A 19,386-nucleotide genomic window follows, 5' to 3' on the forward strand; every position below is an offset into this window, starting at 1 on the left:
CGTTCCCAGTTGTGATGCAGTTTGAGAGCAAGGGAACAAAAAATTAAGGTGCAATATTCCAGGAATCCCTTCTGTGATGAATTTGCCAAAAGCGAAAGAGGATTTTGCACTAGTCATAACAATATTGTACTCAGTATTAAAGCATAACAAATTGTCAAAATGGCAGTACTACACCAAACAGTCTTTAGAGCTTTACTGTGAAATCTTACATTTTTCCTAAACTACCATGAACACTCTCTTCCTTTTCCTCCTGAACCATTTACCAGCTCACTGCACATCAAAAACATCTCCTGGGCCTTAGTTAAAGAAAGCCCAATCTATATTACGGCTAGTCAAACAATGGGATTATGTACTAAGTCGGTGTTTCGAGCATTTAAGCTATCTTATATCCAGACCATGGTGCACACATGACTTTCATTTTGGAGCACTTTGTCGCTTAAGCACTTAGCTAGCTCAGCATGGAGGTTTTGCAAATATTTTTCTTGATCCCAAGTAAAAACCATTCAATCATACCCACCATTCAGGGATTTATTTTTACAATGGGAAAGGTCTGAAGGCCTGCATACCGACAGCAGTGATCTCGTTACATTCCACAGTGCTCCTAAACACGAAGGGAAAAGATCAACTCTATGCAGAGACTTGTAGCACAAGAAAAAGACCAGTCAGCAAACGGTGACAAACAGTTACCCAACATTTTCAGGCATGGTGAGATACCGTGCAGCACTTCTGCTGTGAGTCCAGCTCAAGTTTAAAAGGGCACAAACTGCATCAACATGCTGGCTCGACCTTGGCTCTCTCTGCTCCCTCGCAGTCTCCAGCATAGAAGGACACCATAAAAGTCAGTGGTGTCACATAAATCAGATTGTTTAAAGACACAGTTACACTAATGATACTCTTCAACTTTGCACAGCAATGCCTTGCTGCATTCAAATGTAAAAACAAAACAAAACACGTGGTCAGTGACTAAAGCCCAGAAACAATTATAGACCTTCAACCAAACAGCCACTAATGTGGTTACTCACATCTGGGAGCCCTGAATAACAATCATTTAATCTCACTAAAGAGAAATACATCTTGGGTTTTTGAGAAAGAGATGCACTTTTATCAAAATTCAACAGACATGAACCAGGAATAGAATTCCTGTAGAAAAACGACATTTTTGTGCAGCAAGGGGAGGAGAACAAAACAGACAACTGGACTGTTGCCTATCTGGTTACAGTCTTTAAGGAAAGACCAGTAACAAAGTAGAATGGCTATGAGAAGAGGAACAATAGTACTGCAAAAAGAGCTAAATTTAAAATCTAAAGCTTGATGATGACAACAGATAAACTGTAGCTTATACTTTACATGAAAACCAGATTCATGAATCCCTCTGAAGAGCTTCAGCTTCACACAAGGATGTCAAACTCATTTTACATCGTGGACCACATTCAGCCCACTTTGATCTTAAGTGGGCCAGCCCAGTGAAACTCATTTAGTCTTAATATGAGGAAAATAATTACAATTTCAACAGTACATTTAATTTTTTCTATATGATAAATGTGTAAAATTACAGAAAAGGCTATGATAGCCCAACGCATAGACATATTTTCAGTAGATCTTTCTATAGTAGGTAGTGAAAAACAGGAACTTTTCTGTTATCTAATTGTTTATCTATTACTTTACTTTGTTTAGTATGAATGGAAATTGGCGAGGTCTTTATCAATAGGAAAAGCAGTGAAACTTTCCAAACTACACTTAAATGTTCAAAATCTATGAACTCCTTCCCATTTTCCACAGGCTCTCAGTGGGCCAGACTGGAAGTTTTGCTGAGCCTGTTCTGGCCCCCGGGCCTTATGTTTTACACTTCTGACTTAACAAAAAGACAGTGAGAGATGGTCAGAAGCAGCAAGAAAGACATGAGCAGATAAACTGTATGGAGACCATATAACTTGTTAAAGAAAAGCCTGTATGTGATATGGTCTGAAGGTTTCTTCCTTCTATGATTTAAAGTTTCCACTCACGATCACATCCCTCTGAACTGCCAAGGTACCATGACTTATACTTTAAAAATGAAAAATATGACATTTTGGTTACCTTGTTATTTTTCTATTGTTCTTTCTTTAAATGCCAGAAGACACTTAAGACATTTTCTGCTTATAGCCCCTTGACCAGATGGCTTTAGTTCAAGTCTGTGTACATCACCAGCTGTGTGGAATTCAACAAGTGACCTTTAACAAGACTATAAATTCCAACAATAGCTCCAGGGTTGCTGCTCCGACCTTGAAACATGCGACCAAAAAACTTCACAAAGCCAGAACAAGATTAAAGGAACAGTAAAGGTAAGAAGACCTCTGCATTAAAACAAATGAGGATTTGACCCATTTGGTTTCCTCTCTGAAGTAAATGTCCTGCATTTAATGCAATACTGAGGGAAAATTACAAAAGCATTATCAGAAAAATTCAACTTTTAGTACATAAAAAGTACTGAGCATCAAATACAGATGCAGATATACAGCACAGCGTTATAGTAGGTAGATAATCCTAACAATGTATTTACTGCCAAAACATATAATAAAGTAAAAAAAGCTTCATGTTTTGCTATTTAATTTGACTGTGTAAAGTATTAAAATTGTACTCGATTACAGTAGAGTTGTTACTTTTCACCCCAGTTTATTATACAATCATGACCCATGTGATATGACATCACAAAATATCTCAGTGAAAGATTCAGAAAACTTATGAAAAGCATACTCAGTGGAAAAATAATCAATTATGTCAGATAAGCTGATTAGAGTGAGCTTCTCAGTGTGTCCCCGTTGTATTTCAGCACCAGCCACTAGACTGTGGAGGACGCGTCATGCACCGAAAGTCCCCACAGAAATAGCTGACCTCATTATTTAGAGCTTTAATCAACTGTATAAGCCACACTAAAACCTAGGCGAGCTCTCTGACTGAAACAGACTCTGTTAGCAGTATTAGGCTGTATGTATTACTTTTTACAAAATCTCCTTGTTCTAACTGATCCCTTTGCTGTTCTATTAAAAGGAGAAAATAATTGTTATTTAACTTTACCCCGCTCTGAATGGATTACTCGAAGAAACTTGGAATGATTGACTGAAAGCATTTGGATTGACTGAAAGCTTAACATGGCAGTGGCTGAGAAAAGCATGCCTTAGAGCCTTAGAGAACAATGTTAACGATGATAGCTATCAGTACAGTACAGTTCTTCTTGAGTGATGTCTAGAACAAGCTGGTGCTTCTGGCATCGCAGTGACCACAAACTGAGGCAAGATATGAGCTTATGGCTCAGAACAAGGCCCTCCGAGGGCCGACGCAACAGCTGCCTGTGAGAAAATACACACAGTCACAGCAAGACTTCAGACACAAAACCCTGAGGCTTTCATTATTATATCTGGAGACTTTAACCATGCCACACTGGACTCTACTCTGGCTGCTTTTCACCAGTTTGTGAATTGTCCCACAAGGAGCAACAGGACAATTGACCTACTGTATGCTAATGTGAGAGATGCATACAGAGCCACCCCCCTCCCCCCACTAGGGAAGTCAGACCACAACCTGGTTTACCTACAGCCACAATACACACCCCTCGTCCAAAGGCAGCCGGTCACAACGCGCTCCATCCGGAGATGGACCCCAGAAAAGGAGGATGCTCTGAGGGACTGTTATGACACCACAGACTGGGATGTGCTCCTGAGCCCACATGGTGAGGACATAGAGGGGGCGACACACTGTCTTACAGACTACCTCAACTTTTGTGTGGACACGGTCGCCCCTGCTAAGACGGTACAGTGTTATCCTAATAACAAACCGTGGGTAACACAGGAAGTCAAAGCTGTCCTCAACATGAAGAAGAAGGCTTTCAGGAGCAAAGTGAAGGAGGAGATGAAGGCAGCACAGCGGGAGGTGAAACGCTGCCTGAGGGAAGCAAAGGACACCTACAGGAGGAAGGTGGAGCAGAAGTTGGAGAGGAACAATATGAGGGAGGTCTGGAATGGTGTGAAAACCATCACAGGCCACAACACCAAGAAAAGCACAGTGGGGGGGACTGTGGAGAAGGCAAACGAACTCAACAACTTCTTCAACAGGTTTGACCAGCCCACAACCCCCCCACCCTCACCTTCTCTACAGAGTCCAATCCCCACTCTCCTACCTCCCTCGCTTCCCCCCCTTCCTGACACCATGACACCCCCCTCCTCCAATCCCTCTCTCAGCAGCAAGACATCTCCCCCCCTCCCCTCCTCCCAAACATCTCCCAGTGTCACAGTGGATCAGGTCAGGAGACAACTGAGGAAGCTTCGCCCCAGAAAGGCAGCAGGCCCAGACAAGGTGTGTCCTAGGATGCTAAAGGCGTGTGCTGCTGAACTTGGGGAGCCGCTACAACGAGTCTTCAACCTCAGTCTGCGACTGGGGAGAGTGCCCGCCCTATGGAAGACATCCTGCATCGTCCCGGTCCCCAAAAAGAACCGGCCCAATGAGCTGAATGACTTCCGACCGGTGGCACTGACGTCACATCTTATGAAGACTCTAGAGCGGCTCTTCCTCAACCTCCTCCGACCACAGGTACAACATGCCCAGGACCCACTACAGTTTGCATACAAGGCGGGTGTCGGAGTGGAGGATGCCATCCTGTACCTCCTACACAGAGCCCACTCACACCTGGATGGGGGAAAAGGCACGGTCAGGATCCTGTTTCTTGACTTTTCCAGTGCCTTTAATACCATCCGGCCCTGTATGCTTCAGGAAAAACTGAACAGGATGGAGGTGGACCCCTGCCTGGTGGCTTGGATCTCCGACTACCTCACCGACAGACCACAGTACGTCAGGCTGAAGGACATCACGTCTGACACTGTGGTCAGCAGCACAGGAGCACCACAGGGAACTGTGCTGTCCCCTCTTCTCTTCACCCTGTACACCTCTGACTTCTGCTACAACTCTGAATTATGCCATATTCAGAAGTTTGCAGACGACACAGCCATCATGGGGTGTATCTGGGATGATCAGGAAGAGGAGTACAGAAGTCTGGTGAGGAACTTTGTCGCATGGAGTCACACAAACCACCTGCAACTCAACACCTCAAAGACTAAGGAACTGGTTGTGGACTTCGGGAGGTCTAGAGCAGGTCCACTGCCGGTTCAGATAGAGGGGGAGGAGGTGGAGGTGGTCAACAAGTACAAGTACCTCGGGCTGTGGGTGGACAATAAACTGGACTGGTCATGCAACACAGAGCACCTGTATAAAAAAGCCCAAAGCCGACTGTACTTCCTCAGGAGGCTGAGGTCTTTTAACATCTGCAGGAAGCTCCTGAGGATGTTTTACCAGTCGGTGGTTGCTGGAGTACTTTTCTATGCTGTGGTGTGCTGGGGGAGCAGCACAGCAAAGAGGGACTCATCCAGGCTGGAGAAACTGATCAGGAGGGCTGGCTCTGTGGTCGGCATGAAGCTGGACACTCTGGTGACAGTGGCAGAGAAAAGGACATTAAAGAAACTGCTGGACATTATGGACAATGCTGGGCATCCTCTGCACACGGCCATTAACAACCAGAAGAGTCTGTTCAGTGACAGGTTGCTTCTCCCCAAGACAAGAACTAACAGACTTAAAAACTCCTTTGTCCCACACGCCATCAGACTGTTTAACTCCTCTCTGGAGGGGAGAGGGAGGGGAAACAGGAGGACAAAGGAGGGGGGAACAACTAAGCTGTAGTGCCTCTTCACCTCACTGTGCAATACCTTTTGTGCAATACTTTTGTAAATAGTCAATAGTGCAATAGACTCAATACTTGAAATGTGCAATTCACTTGTATTTTTATTTTTTATTCCTATTTATTCTATTTATCCCCTTTGTATATTTTATTTATATTGTCTCTGTATTTATATGTGTGTGTGTGTGTGTGTATATATATATATATATATATATATATATATATATATATATATATATATATATATATATATATAATATTCTGTAACTCTGTAACTTCTGTCGGTGCTGTGCTTTTTTTGGAAATCGAATTTCCCAGAGGAACCCACCCGAGGGATTAATAAAGTTCTATCTAATCTAATCTAATCTAAATGAAACTCATACTGTAACACAGAAAGAGCTATTTCAGCTCTTCTTTGGACTCAGCAAAGAAGTCTACCGCACACGGCATTATGCACATTGTGGGAATTGAGCAAACACCATCAAATCTGGAAAACCTTTTACATCGCTTTCAACGGTTTTACTTTAATATCACAGACTCCTCATATTTGTGTCAAATAACTCTAAAACAAGTTGTCACATGAGCCATTGGTTCAGTGATAACTGCATCGCCTTTCACCAGATGGATCTGATACAAAAAGCATTTTTACAAGACATTTAAAGCTTCTTCAACATAGTAAAGTTTCATGTTACAAAGAGTGTTTGTCAGCCTCTCTGTCTATCTGTCTGTTTCTAGCTGAGTCAGATGTCAGCTGGTATGAAGACATCTGCCTTGCCAGGGGTCTGAAAGCCTTGGACGCCGCTGATCCCAGAGGATACCACTTGCCTACTGATGACAGGTGGGATATAAAGTACATCAGGGACCAAGTGACTAAATCCCTTTGGATATAGACAAGATGAGTAGAAGAGCTGGGTTTCTTTTTTGTTTTTTTGTTTTTTTAAACGGACCTTAGCTCATACAAAAAAGAAGGTACGCTATAAGTTTCCGCTTCACTGCTGAAACGCTCCAACATTTTCATACATGTTATTGACATGAAATGAAAGTGATACCATGCTTTCATAAGGTGTTATAGGTGGACACATTCCAAATCTTTTGGATCACTTTACCCTGTTGGACGGTTGGCTGCTGGGGAACATAATGATGTCCTAATATCAGATACAGATAGCAACCTTCGGAGGCCTAAGATGTACGCGTGTGCCAATTTGGTTGATGTCTTGTGGACAAAGACAGAGATTTATATTATAGGTAGTTTTTATTTGCATTATAGACCTCATTCTGCTTTAATTGGGAACTGTGTTGTATTGAGGAGTAAATAAACAGTCTAAGTAAACAGAAGATTTACTCATAAATTAGCCGAATGATGTGGCTGTAAGCAGTGTAAATACAGCCTTATAAATCAGCTGCTTCATCAGAACTGCTGTCAAATTTTGATTGGTTCTCAGAAATATTTAACGCAAACAAACAAACCACAAAATTACAGGACATCGATTTGCAAGCGAATATCACTGGTCTCCATCAGTCATGTCAAATTATGCAACTATTAAATATAACACTGTATCCACTGTGTTTTGTAAGTGGAGGCTGACCCTTTCAAAAATGTGATTTACTATCTATCAAAGGACTAGGAAGGCCTCTGGGCACCAGTTCCTGCTTAACCACATAGTTGAGGCACAAACACAAAAAAATAGTAATTATTGTCTTACACACAACCAGGACACAATGCTGTCCTAAAAACAAAATAGATGACGGCTACAGACAACTATTGAGAGCAGAGGACTAATTGGCCCCTTTGAAGACATAAACACAATCCAATTGCTATACACAAACACGGACAAACCACATCAGAAGCTCTCCAAGGGGGAATCACCACGTGCAGCTGCAGAGGAATGCTGTTGAGAGCTGTCCGAAATGATGAGTGAATCTTTGAGTGAAGTGTGGCTACACACATTCATCCTTGGCCACATCCTCCACTGTGGCTTCAAGGTTGTTGTTTTTTTCTTTTCTTTTCTTTTCTTACATCTTAACAGAGAGCAAACAGGGGCTGACAGCTGTGAGAAGCGTGTGGACCGCAGCAATAAGTGCGTTATAATGGCAACTTGTGTGAGGAGCACGCTCAAATCTTTACAAGGGTTATTCATCCAGAGCTCAAGAACGTGACAACGACGAAAGGCTATGTGTTTGACCACCGCAGGAATGCTCGGAAGGACTGATCAATATATCAGAGCAGTCACTCAGTGAACAGAGTCATTCATTAAAGCGATCCTATTAATGAGCCACCAGTCTCCAATGATCCACCTTGTACTCTTAAGTTATTGTCTTTGGCCTTTGGACTTTTTGACCTGACCCGTATTTGGTACATGTAGTACCACCAATAGCGCCTGTGTCCACCTCCCACCAACTTAAGCATTGCCCCTGGACAGGAGGAATCAACTGACAGCCTCACACCCTTCATCCAGCAGCTCATTTAGGGCCAATCACAGAGAAATATAGCTGCCTGAGTGCTTACAGGCTAATAATCTCTAAATAGCTACCCACCAGCAAATGCCCCCTAGGTATCCACTGATGACAGTTATCATTCACAATGAAAAACAACAGTGGCGAGTCAGAGTGTTTGGAAATGGAAAGAAACAGGCTGGATCGAAAACAGGATGGGCCTTAAAAGTGACTTTTAGGTTATGTGGAGAGTTTATTGGTCCAAACAAAACATCCAACATTATTACTATGACTGTGTGTCTGTGTGTGCCTGTGTGTAAAAGCCACAACAATCATTTCTATTTAGCATTTTACGTCGTACATGAATGAGTGTGTTTGGGGAACAATGACAGGGATAAAATATGTCTGTCTTCAAAAAAAGAAACTGAAGGTAATCTCTGAAGGTTTCTTCCCCTCTTTATGCACCTTGTTAGAAGGTGAAGGACTGCCAGAGCCCCCATATTGGAAACATAAGAGAATACTCGAGTGTCAGATTAATGTTTTTTAAATCCCATATTTATGTTTTATTTCATAACTTAAAATGAGTAGATAAATCAGTATTAAAATGTAGCAACAGGAGGGGTGAGACTGTGCGTGTTGTATATTTTCAAAAGCCAACTAGTGCAGTGAACAGAGGTGTTTTTACTTGATTGCATTTTTTGTTCTGATCACTTACTGATCCACTAAGGACTTATTTAGACATCAGCTGTGTTTTTCATGATTAAGTCTTGCTGATTGCCACCATCATTCCCACAACTTCATACTATTTGTTATAGTGAGGAGCAAAACCTGTGCATTGCACCATGCTGTGCGCACTCACCCTCATTTCAACACTCCATATCTGTGATTTATCATTGTGTGTTACTAAAAAAACACGCTACTGCTCTGTTCAGAATGACTGATGAGCTTCTACTACGGAGACAAAAGAGGGCGAGCATCCTATCATTCATAAACATAACATAAAAGAAGCCAAATACATGTCATTCAGATACATTATTACATCCACAGAGAATGCAGAGCTATAAAACAGAGTCAGCGGGTTTCTAGTTGTTTATGCTGAGACGATCATGCCTCTGAATATGTTTATATGCTCCATTTTAGGCAAACCTATACTTTTTTTTGCATGAACACTGATGAACATCATCCTAAGCAGATGGTTTCAATATTCTTAAAGCCCTCCTCTTTAAGGCACCGAGTGGTCCTAAGCTTTGCTGGACAGGATCTCAGTGGGCATGTGTATTTACGGATCCCTTTGTCTTAATGGTTAATCTCTCATTCAAGTATGAAGTAATCAGAAGTGAGACAGGTCAGCTTAGCTGCCACCGAAACCTTTGATTCCTCAATGGCTAATCATGAGCCACAGCCAAGAAGGCTGTAAAACTACACGTTCCACCAGTGAAGTCTTGAGAAAATCACGTGTTGATTAAGAAGTGGGTAAGTTTGAGATGAAGGTGAAGGATTCTGGATCCTGTCCAGAGTGCGTAAAAGCAGATTAGACCTAACAAAAGCGTGATGTTTACTCGGCCTCTGCAGTTAGAACTTGTGCAACAAAGTCTGTAACATTTGGGAGGGTCTGAATCGAGGGCGACACGGACAATTCTAACAAAAACTTGACACCGAAAAGGAATTTCCTGCCGTGTGGTGTTATCCGAAAAACAACAGAATCTTCCACTGTGTTACTTCAATAGCTCAAATTTAACAATGGAGATGCTGATAAAATACTTAGGTTTCTGGTAAGTAAGCCAAGTGCTGATGTGAGGAGATTCCCTATTCACTCTACAGAAAGGCTATCACTTCAACAGAGTTCAGGGGGAGGCCTGGCAGTCTGACTGAAGTGGATCAGAAATGTAGGCTCCAGAAAACAGTCAGGGGTTGCTGTTTTTTTAATTAAATAGTGACCTACTAATCAATTTCAATCTGTCTGTAAGGTGTTTTCTTGATTCCTGCTATTACTGTAGTTACTTTTCAACCCCCAACCTCCGTCCAATGAGAGCTGAGAATGGGTTCTTTAACTCTACATGTTGCTTTATTACTAAACTCTGAAAACATGTAACAAATGTAAGAAACACAACAACAAAGAATGGGCAATAAAACAAGCATAAAAGAAAGAGAAGAAAAGAGAAGAATCTGAATATGAAACGCTACAAGGATGTCTGTACTCACCGTACTGACAGCTGGGGCCGCTGAACCCTGCGGGACAATCACAGAGCTGGGTGGATCCTTCCCGACACTGGCCCCCGTTGAAGCAAACACCGTAGCTACACACCGCTGTATGTGGAAAGACAAGAGGAAAGAATAAATAGATGAGAGAAGCAGAGACACCTGGCTGTTGTCAGGACACGTCAGCATCTGCGATTTCTTAAACTGACCTCTTTCTATCAAAAACGTATCACCAGCCTATTAACGTCTGACTAAAGAGGAACCTGAATTCTCCTCCATTCACACTAACAAATGTAAGTGGAATCTGCCCCTTGGCTTTGAGAAGACAAACAAGGTTTTTTCACCAAGAAATTTCTAAACAGTAGTTTCCGTGACTTTTAACTATGATTGATCACAACAGCTTGTATGACTTTCACGGGAAACTGCCCTCTTCCTCATGCAGTCAGAGAACATCACCTGGAAATGTCATCGATCGCAGAGCTGAACTTTTGTTTATTGTCGTAAACTGTGACTGTACAGATGTGTCGTGGTGAGTTACGATTGAAATTCACAGAGGCACAGGTCAGGCTCATCCATCTCTTTGACAAGCGACCCCGAGTCCTTAAATCCCCGTGAGTCAAACTGTTAAGGAATCCCAGAACTTATAAACAGTGGGAGCCACTAGGTAGCTTTGAGCATGTGAATTCACCTCAAAGGTAAACGATCACATTCCATAAACTCTCACAACACTCACATTAATCATGACAGCCCTCCAGCTCGAACTGTGCCTGTACTCATGTAGTACATGGGTGCTGCAGTGTACCTGTCTACATGTATGCTCATGTGTGTGGAGAGTAATATCTATGTGAAGCCACACACAGCTGTTTAAGCCAGACCTGCACTGTCCTGAGCAGAATACAGTACTTAGTGATGACAGGTTCAAAGGACTTATGCCTATCATTGCAGTTCCTGCAGCATGTGGACACTGGGAGTCAACAAAACACAGTCGAGCCAGCTAATCATCCAAGGAATCCAAATGGCAATCCTTCATAAGATGATTGCAAAGAGGTCAGCCAGTTTAACTTAGCATCTTGTGCCACGTGTGCATTTTTGTCTGTTTAATCCAACCAGAAACAGCATATCCAATCATCATCAGGCTGGTGGTTCCGATGCCCTTTATTAGCCATATACGGTCATAGTGAGGGTCTCAGCATGCCCGGTACAGCTTAAACAGAAACATCAGTATGATTTCCAAAAAAATAAAACTGACAACTCACATTTTAGTTGTGTTATGCACTGTACTTTCATACTGTGTTTTACATTTCAACTAAAAAATGTAACAGTCAGAACACCAAAAGATTCGCTCTTTTGTTTTCTGTTTAACAGACAGCCAGGCAGAAATATCAAAATGAAGATGTGAGGTTGTACTAAAAAACAGGATTTGGGTGATGGTGAGGTAACTTTGGATTTAATCTCGGTCCTTTAGTGTCATGGCATTGGTTCACTTCTTACTGTTTGAGCAACAAGCAGTAAGAAGTGCTACACACTTAACCTGTTCTTAAGTAAGTTAGTGAGATAACAGACACGTATCAGTATCTCCTACTCACGAATCAAATGGCATCACCAGTTGTAGAAGATCTCAAGGAGTTTGGCAGCCAGAAGGCGAGATGTCTCTTAGGAATGCAAGACTGTTCCCGGCCTGTCTGAATACTTTGGCTTTCTCTGAGATCTACATTCTCAGTGAAGTGCTTATCTTTGATTAAAGCAGAGACTGACCTAATAACATTTGCAAGAAAGCCAACTTACCGGTTTCAATTACCCTTTTATTTTTGTTCTTTACTTACTTGATTCTCTGAAACTGTGTTGAGCATTTTCCAGAATTTCAAAATATTATTGGACTAAATTACTCACTCATTCTTTTAAAGAAAATAATCATTAAATGCTTAATCAATCATTTAGAACGCCAGTAGTTGCACCCTTACTCAATAACATTCATAACATTTACTAACTTTCAACAGATGTACGATAAAAAGACAGAAGATCAGCTTAGGCAAGGGAGAGATGCCTCGGGGTGTGAAAATATAAGATGGCTTATGTGTATCTGCAATCAGGCTTTAGCTGCACTTTGGGGAGTAACATAACCTTTCCAGACAAAGGCGATGGATGTCAAGAAGCAGTTTCTCCAATAAACACAGATGAGCCGGAACAATTTCATGTATGTCTCTCAGCAGATTCAGATGGCTCTGTCAGCCTAAACATCCGCTTGTCATCTGGCTCTGTTTGCAGACACCTGCTTAAAAGTTGGATCATCCAGATCACTTGCACCACACATCCCATACATATACACCAGAAACACATCAATGACTTTTTCTTGCTTATATCACAAAATGCACCAGCACTCTAAATGCATCTATGTTGTGCACATCATCTTATAATTCAACAGTATCTCCTAAAGCTGAACATACCTTCATCTGTACCTCTGTTATTATATAATATGCAGGAACTCTGATGTGGTGAAATTAACAGGTGACAGACAAGCAGTAACATTTTTTGGACACTGATATTAGCACCAGCTGTGAGAGATCAAATTATTTTGATATCCCACATTCCTCATTACAGTTGGGAGGGGAAAGTGTTAAATGTACAAAATCACCAAGCACAAATGAAAAGGTCAGGTCTCTCAGAGAGACTTCAGACTAAGCGACGACAAGGAGACTGTACATTCCCTCTTCAGAGGTTGCTGGCAGCTAACCAGGGCATTTATGGGCAGCCCAATTCCTAAACCCCTTACGGTGCTTAATCTTCCCTGAAATAATTCCTTAATGTGGCATGCAGCGTGTCTCTTCTAGCCCAATCTCATCTTTTTTCCTGTGAAAGCCTCCACTCTTTTACACAGACACCTTACAAAAAAGGAGAGACAGAAAGAGCGGGAGGTCAGCGACTCGCACGGAGGAGCTGAAAACCAACAAGCAGGTGTTGCCCTTACAGCTCCTGAGTGAATCAAGACCGAGGCCCCCCTATGTTTGTTTAGACTCTGTCGATCTGTTTGACCCCAAGAGCGCAACCCAGTTGGAAACTGGAGTCAGGGTGATTCATGGACACAAAGGCCTGTGCATAAGCCTGAGTTTGGGGCCATAAATGGTACAATATTCTGAGGCTGCAAATCCCATTTTGCTATTCAGTGAGATGTGTCATTTCAAGGAGCTCTTGTGAAAAACAGGGCTATGCCAGATATTCTCTAACAGGTTTCTTTGAAAAACTTTAAATATCATTTATTATTATTATTACTACTACATTGTAAGTACTGTGTTTAAATTTAGTCAAGGAAGAGAAGTCAGAAGGCAATCTGTGCAGCATCATGCAATTCTGCTCTCTCTTGCTTTGTTTGGGAGCACCATCCCACTTTTTCTCGTAAGACACAATAGTGAGCAAGAATAGAATCAGCCGTGGTGAATCATAATGCCCATTTGAGCTGGATACCAGGTCAGTTTGACAATAAACAATAAAAATGCAGTAATCAGCTGTGTGACAGTAAAACACATAGACAGACATAATGTTTAGTGTTCGTATTTACTGGTACGTAGAGGAGAGTGTCATTCAGTCCCATTCAGGGTAAAAAGATCCCCATAATGGGAAGTATTTGGCCAACTCAAACTTACTTTCACTTTGCACTGTGCAGCACATGTGAGTTGTGTGATAATAACATGTGTGTCACTAAGACTAAACAGGAAATATTGCATATACATACAGAGCACCGTAGATCTGCATTCTTCCCCATACTAATTTGAATAGTTAGCTATACTATGAGCTTATTGCAGTTTTACTTATTGCTGATGATTTCCACTGAAAAACAATGTTATGGAATATAACACATTTTTTTACAGCCTGACTATTAAATACTGTACCAATTCTAACCTCATAGCAAGACTTAACTATATGCAACTTAACCAACAAAATGATTTTAAGGAATGATGTCTTTGGTGAAGTCAGTCTTCCAACACCGACCACATGTTACTGATTAGATCAAAAGGAATGTTGGGGTAACCAAAGGCAGCGTTTCAATGAACCAAAGAATCTGAACTACACTGTGGTTTTGTTGTGTATTACACCAAGTAATGTCTCCCTTAATTTTGGTCTATTTCTCTGCATGTGTGCGGGTCTGTGACTGTTCGTGTTCAGATAACCAAAAAGTAGTTCCACCGACCAACAAAAAAGACCACCCATGGGTAGACAGAAGACCATTTTGACTTTTTCTGGCCACTGAGTTTTTTTCACTTGTTGATACTTTGGCCAGTGTGGCCACAAAAGAGGCCAGTTCCTATTCAGCAGTTAACGAGGACGACAAACTGGAGAAGCCATTGTCCCTGCTCCTCAGCCCCTTTCACAAAGCCTGCTTGTTGCCGTCAGTCAACATAGCTGCTCGTTTCCACTGCTGGATAACCCTGTCCATCCTCAACCCTCGTGTAGCTACTTGTGGAGCAGTTTAATTTACTGACTGAGTGGCTCTCCAAACACGTAAGTAGAGGAAGTCACCATCGCTGAGTTAAGAGGGCTTCAGTTCACAGTAGAACCAAATACTCATTTGGAAAACTGGAGCCTTTTCAGAACATACAGACGTCAGCCAGGCACAATAATCTGTACCTTTATTATTAAACATTGCAGATCAAACAGCACGTTCTGCCTCCACAAGCCACCTGTCTGACTTTTGGTAGAGAACAGCCATGAAATGCATTAAGAAAAAAATAGACAGGGGGCTCTAAGATCTCAGAGAGAGGGGCATAAAGTGAAAAGAGTGGCTTTAAAAAAGGTTTAGTCTTTCAGTTTGACTCTCTCCTGTGAGCATTCTTTGTGCCATAATAGTTGAAAACACCAGACCTTGGAGAGACTTGGAAAGCAAAAATGCCAAATCTCAGGTATTTGCAAACTGCACAAGAACTATGAATCAATGCTATTATGTGAATGGAAAATACATAAACCCATCATAATTAGATGATAATAGCCTGAAACTAAAAGATATGGAAAACAAGAGGGAGGGAGTCAAACTGGAAGAACAAAACGTAAAAGCAATCAAACGTTTTCTGTGCTGTGGTATACTCGTTCTCCAAATATGTAATTATGTTAAGTGAAGAATGCTGGAGCGCAGAACAGCTGAGACCATGGGCTGCAAAACTGTGCAGGGGATGGATAGAAATGGGACACAATAAACACAGGTGAATTTTAATGAAAAGCCAAGAGGGGGACTCGACTTACACACAGAACCAGACCCTTAACTGTCTGACAATAAAGTGAGGTCAGTAGCATAATTACCTTACAACGACTGACTGGTTGATTTTTATTGGGGAACACACACAGAGAAAAGACAGACAACAAAGGACATTTTTTTTAAAAACCCTCAAAAGCAGCAGGCAGTAAATCACTATCTGAACTCAAAGCATTCCCATCTTCCACTCATTTGGGGTTTTCAGAGGATTTGCTAAAGCTGTACATTTCGCAAAGCAGATTTTCCCTTTTGGATGTCGGAGGTGCTGTTGAAAACAGACACACAGATTGCATTGTGCTGACTGAGGTACAGTACAGATAGCACATAGCAAAGTGTGCAGGAGTGGGAGGATTGTGGCCTGAGCTTCCTTTTATCCCAGTTCAATGGCTCAGAGAATAGGGTGATTAGTTTGTCCCATCTCAAAGTGCTGCCTCGTCTTTGGTTACCGAGATAAAAGCCCTCCCTCATGTTGAAGAGACCGACCATTGTCACGCGAAACAGAGAAACAACCCCCTCCCTGTCTAACTTAAGTGAGGGGAGACACTTTGCAGTCATGAGGAATGTCTCTTTAAGACATTTCGTTTGGATTGTTTTAAAACAAACCAGGCTCATTTAGGAGCGACTGTGCAATGCCTCCTAATATAATTTAATAATGCAACATTCTCCCTGGAAACAAAGAGGCTCTTTGAAAAGGACATAGAGACCATAATAAGGCACTGATGAAAGGAACATCCAGGATATCTTCTCCAACTCCCAGTCCCATTCACTTCCCATCAGACGACTATCCCACAGAGTAATCTGCCTGTGCTGTGGGTGTAAGGGGCTGGGCATTAAGAACGTGGTTCAGTTCCAGGTGGGGAAGGATGACAGGAAAGTGGGAACTTTCTTGTCAGTCTACCTGACGGGGACTAACTGTTTACAGGAAGGCTTTACCAAGGGTCTCTGTGTGGTATGCAGGCTATGCGATCTGGATCACTGGCTGTAAAATCCCATCAAAGGAGACTGCTTGGTCCCAGTGGTGTGAAGCTAAGCTTAACCAGGAGGAGATGAGCTGTTGGCAGTCTCAATATGACCAGAGGAACTACTTTTCCATACATGGATTTGGTGGTGGGAACATTCATTTGTTTTCTTTGTTCTTCTTGTGCAAATCAGAAGGTGGTCTCTCTAATCTTCGGGAGGCCTTAAATGCGACAGGTCGCAGGTGCTTTTGACCTGCACTACCATGTCACACATCTAATTGAGAAAAGAGGTGATGTCTACAACAACAGCTCTGTGGATGTGAGCCAAGAATTAAATGTAGGGTCACAGCTCGACCAGGTGGAGCTTAACTAGGCTGTAGTAAATATCCAGCTGAGAAAGAGTGGACAGCCAGACAGGCTATCTATCATAAACTAAAGTAGCACTGTAGAGCCATGTCCTCATTGAGACTGTAAATGTCTTTTGCCGAGTGCAACCACTACAATGGAAGTCCCAGTATCCACATTTGAACCTAGCTGGAGTACTGCAGTGACACAAGTCCATGACACTGACCGATAACATCTGCTCAAAAGTGGGTGGGCAAAGAACCTCTAGACCTTTTTGACCTTTCCTTGAACCCTTTTGATTGAGAAGTCTGGGCGAGTGGTTAGGCGATGTTTAAAGCTCCCTTCTTCCTGCTTAGTCAGAAAAGAGATATTGTCTCTTCTACCTGCCTGTCTGCAGACGCTGTTTCACACAAGAAGGTCAAAGTCAATGGAAAGAAAAAAACAAACCTCATAAAGGATAGAAAAACTGATGGCACTTACGATAAAGACAGCCCGCCTCTCCGTTTAGTTGGGACCATCCAGGGCAACACTTGCACACAGTCTGGTAATCCTGTTTGTACACTTGTCTGTATGCAGTGTAGTAGGCTGTCCTGTTAACACGACAAACTTCATGTTAAAAAACGTTCAATCACATTCAGTCTGAATTGCAGCCACGAGCGATACTAAAACTAACATGTCATTACACAACAGCAGAGCGCTGCTTTGTGCGTGTACAAACGAACAGGAGTATCTCGCCAAATATTTATGAGGGTAATCTTTAATTTTTTTCGCGTGGCACACTGATCAAACAGCTCAGGGCCTTTGAAGTATCATGTCTTATAATGTTCAGCACAAATCCGCTTCAAGGCGCTGTTTTAAAGTGTGAGAACGGCAGACTGTACTTCAGAGAACAGTGCCTCTCCCTTTACTTTGGGACCCTTGTCATTGCTCCACAGTTATTATGCATTGTGAAAACGTTTTGTTTACAGCGGGTAATTGTGGGCTTAGCGGCCTTTAAAGCAGCCTTTGAATTTGTAACCCAGCAGCTAATGTGGGGAAAGCAAGCGTGAGCAACACAGCAGAAGACTCCCAGAGAAGGACGAAAATGTTAGGATTGGGTCTCTCTTTTAAAGGAATGTTTGCTGCCAAGACGTCCGTATGTTAAATAGTTGCTGATGTGGGGCTACACCTTGCACTTAACTCTATAACAGGTTGAAAAGCTGTGATTACAGAACAGGGGTGAGAGAGATGAAGAGGGAAGTGGAAGGTGGATCTCATGTTTGGAAATGGAGTTTAAACGAAGAATCCTGGCCTCTCCGATAAATTCTTTCGGTTGCATGAGTCACAGAGACTACTTCAAAACAAGTAATTAATGCTTTGCTCTAGCCAGAGCTTAATCAGCAAAGCACTACATCCCCTGCAGGTGAGGTCAGGAGTGCTCACAGAAGAGGAGAATCAGAGGCTTTGAGTACAGAAAGGGGGGAGCAGACAGATGAGAAATAACAAGTCTTACTTACCTTCTCTCATAGCCCATGCACCACGACTGCCCCACACAGCCTTGCTTCCAAACTTTAACCATGCGTGTGAAGGCCTGCACACATGGCTGCCTTTGGGCGACCAGCGTCACCTCCTTCTCCGCACACACATTGGGCCTGGAAAAAAAAAGATTGGTAAAAAAATACTTAACATGACAAGATGTTGAGCAGTGTTTTCACAGATGTACAGACGACAGCAGAGCAATTTATGAGCACTTAAAGAGATGTTGCAGCAAAGACAGGCGGGAAAAAGAAAAAAACTTGCTTGAGGCGTTTTCTAGTTGTCAACAATGCAAGTCCTGTGAGGGCATTACCTGTGCTAAGGTGTGTGATGACCAGTTATTGGTATTTCTAAAGACTTAAGGGGAATTCCTCGTGCATCACCTTTCAGGATGATGAGCTACAAAGTAAACCTGCTCTGACTTAAACTCGATATTCAGTGGAACTGTTAAAGTGTTTACGCAGCAGCATCACTCCAAGACAGAAAGAAAGAAAGAACACAAAACAGATCTCAGCACAGGTAAAATAAGCCTTGAAACACTTAACTTAAGTTTAAGTTAACTGCACCATTCACTGCACCTCACAGGCCTTCTTAAAATAAAGTCCAAAACGATCTTTGATACGTTTACTTTTTCCATAACTCTCCAAGGATAGAAAGAAAGCCTCAGCACATGGAGATCAGCGGGAATCCTAAGACAACATCCAGCTGCTCGTCTCATAAATAACAGTGATCACTATCACCTTCAGCTGTACACATAATTTAATGTGAAAGACCTTATTGTTAGTGGCAGGGAGCAGCACAGAAACCACTGTCACACAATTATTATTATTTTAGGGTTTAAAATAGCAGTTATACTTCACTGGCTCATCACTGTGAAAGAAACAGTCATGGACAGAGTTAGGAATGCTTTGCATGCCACACAGAGCCACATGGAGTCAGTGCATTCATATAAAATACACTGGCAGCATTCCTGCAAACCACTAAAGACCGTGATG

At 42.2% G+C, this 19,386-nt stretch overlaps 1 protein-coding gene across 2 annotated transcripts in view; it reads right to left on the minus strand.

Annotated features, from left to right (window-relative positions):
- megf6b (multiple EGF-like-domains 6b) overlaps positions 1-19,386 on the minus strand; it is a 64,149-nt gene that overhangs the window by 42,202 nt on the left and 2,561 nt on the right. For both annotated transcript variants that reach the window (XM_026167678.2, XM_026167677.2), the window contains exons 2-4: positions 18,373-18,507; positions 17,357-17,466; positions 10,337-10,441 (exon numbers count right to left, since the gene is read on the minus strand). In XM_026167678.2, the coding sequence (XP_026023463.2) occupies positions 10,337-10,441; positions 17,357-17,466; positions 18,373-18,507 (350 nt within the window). The remainder of the gene's footprint in view (positions 1-10,336; positions 10,442-17,356; positions 17,467-18,372; positions 18,508-19,386) is intronic.

The sequence above is a fragment of the Astatotilapia calliptera genome, chromosome 5 (genome assembly GCF_964374335.1).
Source record: "Astatotilapia calliptera chromosome 5, fAstCal68.1, whole genome shotgun sequence".
Classification (NCBI taxonomy): domain Eukaryota; kingdom Metazoa; phylum Chordata; class Actinopteri; order Cichliformes; family Cichlidae; genus Astatotilapia; species Astatotilapia calliptera.